At 41.0% G+C, this 15,981-nt stretch overlaps 1 protein-coding gene across 1 annotated transcript in view; it reads left to right on the top strand.

Annotated features, from left to right (window-relative positions):
* Window positions 1-2,678: 2,678 nt before the first annotated feature.
* Window positions 2,679-15,981, top strand: part of CUL5 (cullin 5) — a 31,602-nt gene continuing 18,299 nt past the window's right edge. Inside the window, exons 1-5 of the mRNA XM_066544768.1 lie at window positions 2,679-2,825; window positions 10,270-10,379; window positions 12,657-12,756; window positions 14,123-14,299; window positions 15,014-15,155. Coding sequence (XP_066400865.1) covers window positions 2,802-2,825; window positions 10,270-10,379; window positions 12,657-12,756; window positions 14,123-14,299; window positions 15,014-15,155 — 553 coding nt within the window. The 5' untranslated portion in view covers window positions 2,679-2,801. The remainder of the gene's footprint in view (window positions 2,826-10,269; window positions 10,380-12,656; window positions 12,757-14,122; window positions 14,300-15,013; window positions 15,156-15,981) is intronic.

A 15,981-nucleotide genomic window follows, 5' to 3' on the forward strand; every position in this document is an offset into this window, starting at 1 on the left:
AGATGTCTTTACTTCCCAGAAAATTCATGCACAGATCTTCAGGGAAAAAAACCCCAGCAATTACAGTCATTGTGTAAACCATGCAAAATGAGACGCACACTATTTTTAATATGAGTAAAAAGTACCAGCATTTCCTTGTCTCTCTGCTTCTCAGATGTTCACGTTCTCTTTATTCCTTGGCTAGCCTATTCATAACTGTTGCACAAGAGCATACTGGGGCAGGATGCAGGAACTCTGATACTCAGCACAGTCACTGCTGACCCATCCAGGCCAGCAGCATAAGGGTTACATAATGTCTACCAGGTGCCCCAGGGGACTTAGAAAAGACCAGACCATGAAAAGTACTCACAGGATGCTCCTGCATCCTGTGTACTCCCACACTTTTGTGGCAACATTTGGTAAGATTGGATGAAAAGTGCAAATACAGAGAAATCCATCATTTCCAAACATAGCATTTTAAAACACTGCCCAACTTAATTTAGCTTCAGTGTTGATTAAGCAAAATTTGCCGTTACAGCATTCTAATGATTTGTGCTGTTGTCTAAGCTTTGCATCAAAGGGACCTGAGATGAAGCTCTCTACAGCAGTTCATCTTCTGGCTCTATGTATCAAAAGCAGTTTATAAACACCACTGAACTGTGGCATGAATAGCAAACATATATTAAAAAAGAAACAGATAAAAATGAAAAGAACAAAAAATATAAAAAAATTGGAAATGCTCACGTTTTTAAAGGGTATGGGAAAAAGAGAATTAATCAATTCACAGAATAGTGGCTCATAGAAATGGTTGTCTCCATGTCACATTCTGTAGACTATTTACCTGTATCTCAGCTTCTCTGGTACTTACACACCTGTAACGTAATACAGAGACTGGGCAGTGGAGAGGCAGAAGCACAAATGCACAATGTACACATTTTACTGCCCCTGCTGGAGACCTCCTAACTTCAGCACTGTTGTACAATATATGTGCAATAGAAAGTGCAGAATACAATGAGATCTAGATTGCATAATTATATGTTATATGCAAAACTGTATAACTGAGTTCATTATATGTGCAATAAATACCATATACTGAAATATTGATAGTATAGAACATATAATAACAAAGCAAAGAAAAAAATCATAAATTGGAGCATTTGGAAGCTGGAAACCTTATCAAAATAGGACATTATTCAACACCTCATTTCCACTTCTCAATTAAAAGAAGGCCTTAATATGACTATCATAATTTATTCATTTACTAAGGCTGCAGGCCACATTTGGTCAGCATTATCAAAACTTCCACAACAGTATAGACATTTCTTAAATATTTTTTACAGCTTTTCTTACACTTCAAGGTCCCTATCCTCTGCAATATGAATTTATCTTCAAATCCTGTGCCGTAGGAAAGGCGAAAGGAGGGCTGCCATCCCTGGTGGCCAGTGGTGTGGCTGTCCATGCTAATGACTCAGGGCAGGCCAGGCTGAACAGGAAGCATCAGCTCTCAGGGCTCCAAGCCTGTACAGAAACCTTGGTGACATTTTCTTCAAGGTAAATTTTTAGGCAAAGGCTAAATATTTTAAGAGAAAAGTGAGATTCTGTTTTATATAAATATATAAAGAAACCCTGAAATTTTCCAAATCCTTCTCAAAAGGTGCCTAAATGCAAACTTTTCCTACTGAATATTCCCTTGTGTTGGACTTGGATGAACCTTGTGTATCCCTTCCAACTCTGAAGATGCTGTGATCACAGAATCACAGAATGAGTCAGATTGGAAAGGACCACAGGGGGTCATCTGGTCCAACCTCACTGCTCAAGCAGGGCCATCCTACAGCAGAGGATTGTGTCCAGACAGCTCTTGAATTCTCCAGTGAGGAGACTCCACAAGTCCACTGGGCAATCTGTTCCAGTGCTAGATCACCCTCACAGCAGAGAAGCTCTTCCTTTTGTTCAGGTGGAACTTCTGTGCCCATTGCCTCGTGTCCCAATTGCTGGGCACCACTGAGAAGAGCCTGGTCCATCCTCCTGACACCCTGCCTTCAGACGCTTACACACTTACAGATTCTGTAAATAGAACTCTTGTGACAACTGGCACGAAGCGTGATGGCTTAGCCGGAGATTGGGTGTAGGGCAGCGGCTTGGCTTCGCAGCACACGGCTTAGTGCAGGTGGCCGTGCGGGGCTGTGCCCGCGGCGCTCTCCGATCCCTCCGGCCGGGCGTGCGGAGGGCGGTGCCGCAGCACCCGCGGGGACAGCACGGCGGCACGGGCCGGGGTTAGCTAGTTAGTTAGTTAGATACCTAGTTAGTTAGTTAGAAGTCAAGTTATTTCTGCGCTTGCAAACCACAGCGCCCCGGCGCTCCCCGCCGAGCCCCGTCCCGCGGGGCCGTGAGGGCAGTGGCGCCGGGGCCGGGCGGCGCGGGCGGGGGGCCGGCAGGGGGCGCTGCAGGCGGGGCCCGCAGCCGCGCTGGGCGGCGGGGCCGCTCCCGGCGTCGCATCATGTGGGCCCGGCCCCTTCCATGGAGCCGCGGCCGCCGAGCGCCGCCCGGGCGGACGCCGCCATGAGGCTCTGAGAGGCGGCTGCGTGCGGAGCACCCGGCCGGTCCCAGCGCTGCCGAGCTCCCCGAGCCTCGCCGCGGGACAGGGAAGCCTAACGCTGAGGCCGCCGCCGCCGCCGCTGCTGCTGCTGCCGCCGCCGCCGCGGGTCCGGCCGGGCGGGCGAGCGGCCCGGGGCCATGTAAAGCGGCAGCGGCCGGTGGGAGCCGAACCGAGCTCGAGCAGAGAAGCCGCCGCTGCCGGCCGGGGAGGCCCCGCAGTGGGGATCATGGCGACGTCTAATCTCTTAAAGGTGAGAGCGGAGCCCGGCCGGGTCCTGCGGGAGGAGGGGGAGGCGGCAGGGCCGGGCGGCCCTGCGGGTGGCCGGACCGGACAGGGCGGCAGGGACGGGGGCAGGGCCAGGGTCGGGCCGCGGGTGCCGCTGGCCGGAGTTGCTGCTCCCGGGGCCCCCCCGCAGGTGAGCGGCCTTGGGCTGCCGGCCTCGGCCCGGCCCGGCCCGGCCCCGCCGGCGGCTGCTGCTGCCTGCTGCCAGCTCCGCGCTCCCTGCCCCCGGCTCTCCCTTCCCAAACACGCCCCGTTGGGAAACAGCGTTGCGTCGTGCGGATAGACAGGGCTCGGTGTCTTCTCTTTGTTTATTTAAGAAAATCCGGGTGTACGGAAAATGAGTTTTAAGTTAAACAAAGAGTTGGAAAATGTCTTCGCTGAGGGCAGGTGCCGTTATTGGGGTGGCTGCCGTGTTCCAGTTTTTTTGTTAACTGCAGTTTTCCTGCAAAGGAAAACTCCCGGAGGCTTTTCGCTTACGTTAAGCAGCTTTGCTTTTGTAGTCATATGTTTTCAAGCACTTTCCCGACGTTTGATGGCAGATGTCAGTCACCCCAAGCTGCCGCAGGTTGGAACGGAAGATTTCAGTGGGACAGTCCAGGGTTTGAGCTCAGGACTGCCTATCCTGGTCTTTGTGGTATGTATGAGGAGAAGACTCTGTGTGGCCTCTGAGGCCATGCTAGCACAGGGAAGATGGGCCTACTTGAAACCACTGTTACGAATGCCTCCAGTAAGTGCTTCTGAAACACCAGTTAACTACAGTGCTAAGATAGGCCTAGGGCAGGCTGTCTTCTTAACTTGAGGAATTGACAATTGAATATATATAAATGTAGGCATAAACATGTGTTCAGCACTACGTATTTTAGTTCATTGTGGTCCTGAAGAAGTGTTGCTTGCGTTTTATTAACCTGACCTAATTTGGATGTATAGATCTAGCCTGAATCTGCTGGTTTTATTTATTACTCTGAGACAGTCAATGTGAAGAAATGAGAAGTAATTTAGCCCCTTGTTTCTTCCTCATATTCAGAAAAATCTCTATATTAAAAAGATATGTTTAAAAAAAATCTTCCTTGAAATTGAAATGAATTTTAATTAATTCCTGTATATTTTTATGCCTTAAGTGGTTCTTAGATATTTAGGCAGATAATACTTTAAAATACTTAAAAATCTAAAATTGAAGAACCCAAGAACACAGGCAAAAAAAATAATATCGCATAAGAAGAAGTGTCCTTTTTGTGGAAATGCATGTGTTCAGAGCAGGGCTCAGACAGTTTTATCCACTTGGTAATGTTTTAGACCATCTCTTTTCTGTACATTTGAGGATTTCTCGGAAGTCCAGCACGTGCTCTGATGATACACGTGGTGGGATAGCCCACAGCAGATAGGAGAAACAGAGGCCTGTAAGATTTGTCAGCATTCTGCTTCAGCTATTTTGAAAGAGCAGTAAGTAGTAAAAACAGAGGCCTTGACTTGGCGAGATGGCTCTTGCCAAACTGAAGTCTTTGTGTTAACTAGTCATGTTTTTGCCATTGGTCTTTGAGTCGTCAGTATTTTATATTGACAATAAAATATATATGCACAGTGTGTTTTAGGAAAAATGCTGCAGAGATATATTTTCTAAAATAGGCATTTCTGGTCACTCAAAGTGTTATTAAGCATATAGCTTACTAATTAGTGAGTTTTCCGATGATAATAAAGTATGATTCCCACTTTACAGAAGGAAAAATTATACAGTGATTTGACTTTGTTTATAATGGCAAGATAAACCAGTGTGAGAACTAGAACTAGGTAAGGTCCTTTGCTCCCCAGTTCCTCTCATCAGAGTGCTCTCCGAGGAGCAAACTGTTGATTCCAGGTCAGTGTTGCCTGGCAGTGCCTTGTGCCATCTGAGCCTGTCCAGCTTACTTCTGCTTTCATCTTTAAGGGGGGAAAAAAAAAGCAATGTCTGGGCACAGTATAAATCCCAGGATAAGAAAGGAGAGGTGTTAACATCTGTAAGTTTTTTCCATATCTTTTCCAAATAAGCCTGCATAATCAAATCTGTGTTGGGTATAGACAGGCCTTAGTTTTGCCAGCATGAGCAGGACCTGAGTATTTGCTTTTGTTTTCCCCCATCCTGGTCCAGCTTTCCTCATAGATGAAACAATGAAGTGAAATATTCCTTTCTGATTCTATTAACAGATCCAGCTGAATCCAAATCTGACTGGCTGTCATAATTTTAGAGGGCATCATTTAAACTCCACTAGTGCTTAATTTTCCTAATTGTAAATTCTTTTTTTTTTTTAGTGAGAAGCATATTCTTGGAGAGCCTTCTTTAAATGCAAAATTAGAATGACCAGTCATGTTGAATCCTGGTGAGACAGAACAAACTGTAATGTGATGGAAATGCTGCAGTACTTAGGAAGAGCCCTTACAGGCTCAGCTGGTGCCTGCCCTACCTGTAGCAGAGCTGCTCTCCCTTGTTGAGGCAGTGGCTTTCTGGTAGGTGACCAAGCCACTTCCAGCAGAGTCCCCTAGAGTTTTTTATCTCAATGCACATGTGACACTTCTAAAAAGGGGTACTTCGTTTCAGGGGCCCTGTAGGACTTGTAACTTGTTCTCTTTGCAGTGATGATACAGTCTAAACCAATTCACCCATGTGGCATGAAGACACTTGAGTTTTTCTGTAGTTTGTGGAGCAGAAAGCACATCAGCTTATTGTAGCACAAAGAAAACCTGTAGCTGTATCCATGCTGGCAGATCTTGACCCTACTGTAGGGCCTTACTGGAGCTGCCAGCAAATGCAGTAGTCTATCCTTGCAAGAAGAACTCCAGCATGAGCCTGATATTAGGAAAGAAGCAGCAGAGGAAGCAACAGTTTTTCCCTGGGCTTAAATGAAATGAGGATCACTATTTATCTTTGCATCAGTTTCAACTGTTTGTCACTGACAGCTAGAAACACATTTGAAGGTTTTTAATTTTTTGACTTGAAGTACATGTTTCCAGTCTGTATTTTGTCTATTCCTTCCTGGCTGTTTCCATTTAGGATATCTTTAAGAAGCTAGGGAGTGTTGCATGCTAGTTAGTTGCATACAAAAGCTTTTCCTGTGGCTACTTTTCTGCTTTGAGCAGAAACTTGCTACAAGCATTACACTGATTTTTACAGCTACTTGTAGCAGAGATTAATCAGACAGTGCTTGTTTCCGTCTAGGACATCATATTTCCTACTTCATCCCTCTGTGAGCTGGCTTTAGTATAAATACTGTCTAAAAACAATGAAGTTATAAAGGTGAAGATGTTACTCAGATGTAGATCAGATGTACAGTAAGACCTAGAGAACACTTCTTTTCTACAATACTGTGCAGAGCATCTGGCAGAGACCAGGGCTGAATTTCTGTGTGGCCTGAAATAAAGAGGTTACACAGCACAGAGAGTCCCACAGAGACATTTTGAGGTTCAAAGGGAGAGTAGGTTGATGAAGGTCTTGGTGTATTGCCTTGCCTTGTTATACCTGTAATGTTTAAGTACTTAGAATTGAAGTAGAATTGAAGTAGAAGTTTAAGTGTAGAATTGAAGAACAGGGAAAAGCGTAATGTGTAAAGCAGTATGTATTTCAAGTAAAGTTTAGTGTTAAAATGCAACTTTAAATCTTTATGAACAATTTTAATGAAATTAATTCTAAAACAAAATATTTCATAAGTGGAGTTGTCTTTCTAAGCATTGAAATTTAACAAGAAGAATGGCTACTTAGCCAGGGTGTGACTATCAATTGTAGTCTATGTTTTCAGAGAAGATTTGATAAGTGGAGTAATTTTATTTCATCAAAGGTATGCCTTACTGTTCTGTTTACCTTTCCTTTGGAACTGGGGTTGGAAGCAAAGTAGGAAAGAAAAATTGCTCAGGAAATACTGCTCAGAAATTGCATGTGTGACTTTGGTAACAACTAAGAATTGCCACTGTTGGACCTCCTCTTCTACTATAAAATCTGTTTTCTGTCGCACACTAACAGGCATTAACAGATGGAATTAATGAATGGGAATAATACACAGTAGGTGGTATTTAATGCACCCTTTCTTCCTGTAATTACTGTATAAAATTGTAATGTCATGGAATCCTAAATCTACCTAAATGATGTTTCTGTAATCTTTTTTGATTTCAGTAAAGCTTTCCATACTGTCTCTCAGAGCATCGTTCTTGAAAAATGGTCCAGCCCACAGCTGGATAAACACATCACGTGATGGGTGAGCAACTGGTTCATTGTAGGGAGTTGGGTGATGTCAGACTGGAGACCTGTCATAAGTAGGGTTCCATGGGGCTCCATCTTAGGCTCTGTGCTCTTCAACATCTTCATAAATGACTTGGACACAGGACTGGAAGGGACAGTAAGGAAGTTCCCAGATGATGCAAACCGGGAAGAGCTGCTGACTCCTTCGAAGGCAGGGAGGCCATGCAGAGTGACCTGGACAAATGAGGGGGCTGGGCAATCACCAACCAGATGAAGTTCAAGAAGGGAAAGTTCTGGATTCTGCACCTGGGATGGGGCAGCCCTGGATGTACGGGCAGACTGGGGAATGAGAGGCTGGAGAGCAGTGCCACACAAAGGGACCTGGGGCTCCTGGTCTGTGGCAAGTTGATCCAGCAGTGAACCAGCAGTGCCCTGGCAGCCAGGAGGGCCAACCCTGTCCTGGGGGCATCAGGCACAGCATGGCCAGCTGGGCAAGGGAGGAGATTGTCCTGCTCTGGGGTAGCCTCACCTCCAGTGCTGGGGGCAGTTCTGGGTGCCACAACATAAAAAAGACATTAAACTATGGGAGAGGGTCCAAAGGAGGGCAACAAGGATGGAGAAAGGCTTTGAGGAGAAACCATATGAGGAGTGGCTGAGGCCACTGGATGTGTTCAGCTTGGAGGAGACTGAGGGGAGACGTCATTGCAGTCTGCAGCTTCCTTGTGAGGGGAAAGGGAGGGGCAGGCACTGATCTCTGCTCTGTGGTGACCAGTGACAGACCTGAGGGAATGGCCTGAAGCTGTGTCAGGGGAGGTTTAGGTTGGATGTCAGGAAAAGGTTCTTCACCCAGAGGGTGGTTGGGCACTGGAACAGGCTCCCCAGGGAATGGTCACAGCACCAGCCTGACAGAGTTCAAGAAGCACTAGGACTATGTTCTCTGGGACATGGTGTGATTCTTGAGGATGGTCCTATGCAAGGGCAGGAGCTGGGCTTGATGGTCCTTTTGAGTCCCTTCCAACTCAGCTTATCCTATATTTCTGTGAATTGTTTATTGAACTTAAAGAATAGTTGAGTAGGATTTTTCATCCATCAGTTTTATTTCATCTTCTGCTTAATTAAAGAATAAAGACAGAAATGTGGAAAAAAATTTACTCCTATGTATAGGAAGCAAAGTTCTACACTTCTCTAATGGAATTTCAGGATAAGCTTTAGTTGAGGAGCTCTTTGTAAATAAGCAGAGGTTGGTTACAAGTGGACACTGGGTTTTTTTACAACTGAAGTTGAATTTTATTTGTGCTTCTTAGGATTAAGTAGGTAATCGCAGTCTAAATCATATGAACGGTTGTGTTTGCAGTCCTCCTCCTCCCCATGTTTTACAGTGAAACTAATCTTATTCACACAGAGCATTCAGGTTTTATCTTCAGCTGGTTTTGGTGAAGGGCAGAATTGCACTTCTCAATAATTGCAGAACAGATTTTTTTATCTGTTCCAAAAAACTTAAGAGGTCTTCTCTGATGTTTCATTCAAAAGAAAAACGTGTAAGGAAGTTGCTTTTACTTTTTTTATAATGCCTTTTCTGGAACTTCTAACTGTTCAGTATGTTCATTATTGTTCCAAGAGGGACTTGGAACAGAAGTATCTGCAAGTAGAAGCTAACAAATTTCAGAGGACTAGCAAAGATTACAGCAATGCATCTAACATTAGGAAATAATAGTAAAGCAGGTTCTGTATAGGGGAAGCATTTAGTTGATGATTTTCCAAGATGATGCATTCAAATTTTCTTTTTTTGCACTGGAAAAGAATAGGTAAAACTGTCTCTGAATAGGCAAACAATTTTTTTTTTTTTTTTACGTTGAAAGATTTATAGACTTTATCAACAGGGGCTGATTCCATGAAAGCTGTGTTCAGTACCTACCACAATGCTGTGAGACCTTCAGATGCTGTGGCTGTAAAAATAGTTATTGTGGTGCCTGTTGCATCTTTATAGCTTGAAAATGAGGTATCCTTGCAAACTTGAGAACACCAACAGATATGGTTGCCAAACTGTGCTTATTCTGAATACTAAATAACAGATTTAATTGTAAATTTCCGTGTAGAAATTAATCAAAAGGAGGTGATTGAGGGAACATTGTGTGCTGCTTGTGCTTGTTTATCTGAAGAGATGTTAGTTGCAGAACAGTGCACTTATCAGAATTTAAAGCAGTTAGACTGTATTAGTTGCTCTATTTGAAGTGAATTGTGTCGAATGTAGTATTTCTAGCCAAGACAATGATCTGTTCAGAAGTAAACAGTGCACTGGAACGTAGCCCTGCAGTTAACTGAAGCAGTAGTCTTTCTGCCACAGAACTCTCAATCAGTGTATTCTTTTAATTGCAGGTTTCTCTTTTTAGAATGTGGAGCTTTAAGCAAAGAGAATCACAACAAATGTGGTAGAGCTGTGTTTTTCTCTCAAAGTTGTTGTGTTGTTTGGATTTTCTAAATAATGAAAGTTAGCCTGGATACTGTGGTGAGATTTTTTAGAATAATCAGAATTATATGGGAGCACTTCATTTTTTTCCCTTTCATCTTATTTTGTATCATAAGTTTGGAAAGTCCACCTGGCATTAGATTTTTCATCATGGAGTAAATAATTTTTATCTGCGGTAGTCTTGGTCTTGTGGCCAGTTAACCACAGGAAGGGAGTCTGCGATGCAGCAGCTCCTGTGTTACTCTGCTTCCTTCCTCCCTCTTTGCTGCTGATGCCAATTGCACAGTGAGAGAAAAAAGGTACCTGGTAGCATCCACAATACCATTCCTGATTCCTGGCTGCCATTCTGGTCAGGGTAATTTATTGAAGACAGGTTTGCAACTGCTGCCTGACTTCCATTGCCGGTATCTTGGTTGGAACAGTGAAGCTGCTCCAAATACCATCTGTGTTGTCTGTGTATAACTCCACTAACAGCTGAAGAACGCTTGCTAGAACTTTGCTTGTAGCTAATGCGGTGATTAAATGAAGAAATTGGCAGTGTCTTTGAACCAAATAATAGCTCTGTCACTCCTTAAAATAGTACTTACTGTGAAAAGTGTTGTTCAGCTGTGGTAGTGTAGCTTAAATGCTGGCTTATGAGGAACACCTGAGAAAATATTTTTATGTTAACTGTATAAACTGCAATCCTAAAAGACAAAGTAAGATACTGGTTTATTAACATTACTTTTTTGTTGTTTCTTTTAGAATAAAGGTTCACTTCAGTTTGAAGACAAATGGGATTTCATGCGCCCGATCGTTCTGAAACTTCTTCGTCAGGAGTCTGTCACGAAACAGCAATGGTTCGATCTGTTTTCGTAAGTAATTGTTTTGTATCTTGCATCCTTCTGCATGATAGGAATACAGTTACTGAGCTACTCCCGATACACACAGAAGTTATGTGACACAGATTGTTTGGAAACACAGAACAAAAATACTAGTTTAAGTTTTATTAAGGGGTAAGTGTACCAACATCACTCTAAGTGTGCAGAAGGTGAGCTTTGCTGGGATTCAGGTCTTTGCAAATAGGGTGGAGAAAGAACAGCAGAGCTTTTGACTTCAGTAAACAAGTTTTGTACCTGCCCACAAACTTCTTGTTAGAATTAGAGAGAAAATGTTTACTGCTGTGTCAGTAAATTAATTTAAAGGCAGTTTGCAGAATGTTACATTATTCTGATTTGAATGGCTTTCTTCTAAAATAACTGAAGTAACAGGGTGGTGCAGTTTAACTTGAATTAACAGATTAATTTGAATACTTTTTTACACTAAGAATGAAGTATAAGAATTTTCAGACAATGTTGGTACTAATGTGCTTTCTATAAACCCTGCCATTTTCTTCCTTCCAAAAAGCAAGAAGATGCTTTTCCAGAAGCTTAGGTGATTATTTTTTTTGTGTGATTTTTGAAAACATGATATGGAAGTAAGTTGCAAAAGAAACATCAAAAGTATATCTAAAATAATCTTTGTCTCAATGGAGTTATTTGCCCTCTAATGTAGTCGTAATTCAAATCTGCAGAGTATTCTTTTGGTTTTTAGAATCTGTCACAATTACAGTTTTTTTCAAATGCAGTCTTGTTGCACTCTGTCTTTATTCCTCTTTTTGATGGGTAGTGACTCTTTTTACACCCAGTTTAATACACTTGTCACACTTTTCTGCCAGCCAAGAGGAAAGGTAATCTAACATGTGGTGGTTTTAATATTTTACAATGTCTCTGCTGTAGTAGTTGCCAGACATGGTATAGTTAAGGTAAAAATTCCGTTCTGAGTCATTGCTTTAATTTTAAATAACTAGTTCAATAATTCTGCATTGGAATGAAAACTTAATATTTATTGTTTTTTTCTTGTAGCTGAGTTATTGAATAGAACTTAAGTAACTTCATGGCTAAATTAAAGCTATTGAGGGAAAGGATCCCACTTCCCTAGATTTATATTTTTGGACAGTGTTCTTTGTTAAGCTTCTTAATAAAAATGCAAAATCTGTAGGTGTCTTCTACATGCCCTGTGAGTATAATTATCTGGTACTGCTTTTTTTTCACTGCTCTCAAGAAACAATGACATACTAAATACAGTAACACCTTTTCTGCCTGTGAACGTTGTGTAAGTCTCACCAGTTGGGTTAGACTTCTGTAAAACTTGGCCCCAGCACCTTTAATCTGTGTCAAAGCAACTTGTGAGTTTTGTCTTTTTGATTAAACTGAAAAAGCTGCTTTTGTATTGAAATAAGTGTATTGATTTAATAGGAACAAAGTGATAGCTTTAGACTATAGGGGTGCTTTTCTGCAGAGATGTGGCCTTGTTACTGAAAGGTAGAAGAAGAACCAGAGGATAGTAATGAGTCAAAAATGGCTTGCTAAGCCATGTTATATATGATATATGGTTAGGAGTGTAACTTGCTTTATTTAGTCTTCAGTATGGAAAGAATAGGAGTTAAGATACACTTACTGGGCTGTAAGGTAGGAAAAATATAATTTGAATGACAATTAAAACTCAGAATTTTGCTTTGCAGTGCTATTTAGTAACTTTTCTCCAGTAGTGTTTCACTTGAAAATGCTACCACTTCCATGAAATGTTTTGAGTGATCTTATTAAATGAATTGAATCGTTTTTTAAATCACCTGATCCCTCAGGGTTCAAATTTCTCATGAGGACGGTCTATTGCCTTTGTAGGATGTTGTAGTGCTTGGATTGTGAAACTGTCAGGGAAGGCTGCATGTTAATGATAGCATTTTAGAATAGCATGGGCTGAGTAGTAATGCTGTTATTGGCAAGTGATGTCAAAAAAAAGCTTTAAAAATTGCCCTTAATTCAATAAGGATTATTGAATAGGTACTGAAAACAGAATTGCCTTACACATCTTCTTGACCATAGCCTTCTCCTAGATAGGTTGCAGTTACTTGCTTCCAGGACCTTTCTTAAAGCTTCAGTCTGTTCCCCAAACATGCTTTCTCCTATGTGTCACTGGGATCTAGCTGTGTGTTGTTCAATAACACATATAAATTTCTTAGACATGCTGAAATTATGACTGTTAAAGCCTCATACATTATGGCATTAAATTTTGAGTAGCTGTTACTAAAAGGTGGATAAATTTTTTTCTAGAGATGTACATGCAGTGTGCTTGTGGGATGATAAAGGTCCAGCAAAAATCCATCAAGCTCTGAAGGAAGACATCCTTGATTTTATTAAACAGGCACAAGCAGTAAGTTATTAATGTTTCATAACTTTTATTCACATTGTTAGAAAAATAGCCAAATAATTCTGACTTTTGTTGCATCTAAATGCATTGCTTTTTTGTTTGAAATTTTGTGATGTTCTGGAGATCATAATTACCCTGCAAATTTCTCTTGACAAAAAGAAGAGCCTTGAGCCTGGCTCATTGTTTTCTCACAGTGCTTAAAGCTGGGATGGGCAGTGATTTTTATGGTATATTTAAAAAAAATAAAACACAGCATTATTTTTGTTTATCCAACAGTACTTATGGAATTTTCTTCTGCTTGAAAACTTCAAAAGGCAGAATTTTTCATAAGAAGTTACTGTCTGGAAAAAAAAAGTTTATATAGCTTCAATGCTATTTTGACATGTTCATGGATGGCTTTAAAAGAAGCCATATGTACAGTGTACTACAAATATCTGTGCTATTGACTCAGCAAGCTCAGCTGTCCAGTTTTATGGGCTTCCCTCCAAATGAGTGGCACTGTCAATAGACTCAAAGGAAGTTCTTGTGTTTGTAACACATACTACAGAGAACATCTTTTGCTATGAGGGATTTAAAGGAGGGAGTTGTGAAATTAAAAAAAAAAATTCTAAAGCATCCTGTGGCAATGGTTTAGATGGTTTAGAAAAATTCTGTACACTTTTATTTTATCCTTTTAGTGAAGTGATTTACACCACTAAGGCTTTCCATCAAGGAAAATAATTTTTTATAGAGGCCTTTTTAAAACCAGGCATATAAATGTTGTTTTTTAAGTTCCATAGCTTACCTGCTTACATGCATAAATGCTGTGCTGAGCTGAGGCCTTTTGATGTGGTTTGTGTTGTCTGTTATTTGATAGACAGGTTTTATTTTTGGCATTATGATAGCCAGTGTACAATATAGCTAAGTTTGCAGGATTTAATAAAATATAGATGTTAACTTTCTGTCTGGGTCTAATGAAAGGTTAGTAGATGCCATTGAATCGAAACCTATCAGTGTATAGAATATAACGCAGTCCTTACAGGTTTATGTTGATTTAATTTTTTTTTAATATGGTTGTACCACCACATGCCTTTAGACCAAAGATTTTAATTTTTTACTTGCCCATGACTTAAAAAGAGAAAAAGAGGTTAATTTAGAAAATTTGAACTTACTGTGTTCTTTTTTACTGCTGTCTTTAGAAATGACCCATATGACATGGGTTAATAACTGCTTCAAGAAACCAAATGGCACTTCAATATGTAGACTTCCTTAGTCTGATATATGCGTATATTTGAGTTTTATATGGGGAGTTATTTTCAGCATAAACAGAGCCCATATTTTGTGCATAAATTGATTAATAAATTCCCTCATCTGCTCACCTCACCTGCAGAGAGTGCTGAGTCACCAGGATGATACAGCTCTACTCAAAGCCTACATCGTGGAGTGGCGCAAGTTCTTCACCCAGTGCGACATTTTGCCCAAGCCCTTCTGTCAGTTAGAGATCACTCTGATGGGCAAGCAGGGCAGCAACAAGAAGTCCAACGTGGAAGACAGCATTGTTCGAAAGGTGAGTGGGCTGTACTGCCAGAGAGCTTTGTTGCACCAATCCTCATGGGATGCAGCAGCATTAGCAGCAGTCACCAAAAATAACAAATCACACAATGGAGTATAAAGGGGCACATTGAGTGATGAGGATTTTGATAAGAGCCTCCATAACTAATCTTAAAACTTTGCAGTGCTTAGATGAGATACCGAGTTTTTTATAAACTACAGATGCATTAGGTGCATACTGAACTTTCTTGTTGGATAAATGCAATATAAATCCATCAATCTTTCTCTTCATGTAACTTTGGTGTTAGTTGAGTTTTTAGTTTTGTCTAAGACTATGCCTGCCAAATGGTGAACTGTATTTGGGTGTTTGCCTCAAAAGTACCCCTGATATAGCAACTCCTGACACATTGTATTGCTGGAAGGTTACTTGACTGATTATGAAGAACTCTAGAAGTAATAGAGAATTATGGAGTGAATACATGAATTCAAGACTGATCCCCTTAGCTGTCCAGTTACATAAAGTTTAGAATGTAAGCTGAATATGGCTTGTATTACAAGTTCAGAGCAACATCAGGTTCTGACATCGCTGAACTGCGGTGTAGGACCTGAAAATTACATTATAAATTGCTTGATTTCTGTTTCTAATGTCTTGTACTTTTTTGCACGAACTTAGGTCTGCATGTACCTTTCTAACAGGTTGTCTTTTTTTTTCTTCCTTTTCTTCATGCAGCTCATGCTAGATACATGGAATGAATCTATATTTTCAAATATAAAAAACAGACTTCAGGACAGTGCAATGAAGCTAGTTCATGCTGAAAGGCTAGGAGAAGCTTTTGACTCCCAGCTCGTTATTGGAGTTCGAGAATCATATGGTATGTCTTGCACACACTGATCTGTTGCCTCCTCACTTTATTAAATGAATTTTCTTCCTACAAAGTGGGCATTTGTGGTGGTAGGGTTGTAATTATCTCAGCATTTTGTATTGATTTTTTTTGTTGTGCTTGTTGATTCATGATACCAATTAATTTTTGTTTATAATCTTTAGCTTCTAAGTAATTTACCTATGTATCAGTTACTGCAAAATCAATGTTTTCAAAGAGAAGAGTACTTTTTGACTTTTTGGGGTTGCACATATAACTGTACAACGGTACAACAGCAGTATGTCTGTACTCCTTTATTTACTGTTTCTGATTCTTTAGACAGTTTGTAGAAGAAATGCTAAACAGGCTACATTTAAGAGTTTGAGTCTCTCTTTGTTGCAGAACAGATCTGTGTATCTGAAACTTCTGTGATATTTCACCATTGCCTGCTACTTTTGAAAGCTTTCCAGCCTGTTGAACTAAACTTGTGGCTAATGGTGGACTTAAACTTCTTTAAGCCAGCTTTTTATATAAGTCAAATTCTAACTTTTTTAAAAGCATATTCCATTTAATGACTATTCATTTCTCTGTAACAGTTGAAACTCTCTTTCAAATAGTGCAAAGCACTGCAATAAGCTTACTGTCTCCATTCTTGTAAAACAGGGAAAAAAGTCTAAAATGGAGACATTGTGATTTCAGGAACAGTGTCTAAGAGAAGCTTTTTGCTCAGTCAAGTGGAGAACTTTTCACTTTATTAGGCACTATTCTGAGCTTTTTTATTCCTTCCTTACAATTTTGCAGTTGTATGTGTATTTATGGTTACCAAGTTCGAATGTCT

The sequence above is a fragment of the Molothrus aeneus genome, chromosome 2 (assembly GCF_037042795.1).
Source record: "Molothrus aeneus isolate 106 chromosome 2, BPBGC_Maene_1.0, whole genome shotgun sequence".
NCBI classification, from domain to species: Eukaryota; Metazoa; Chordata; class Aves; order Passeriformes; family Icteridae; genus Molothrus; species Molothrus aeneus.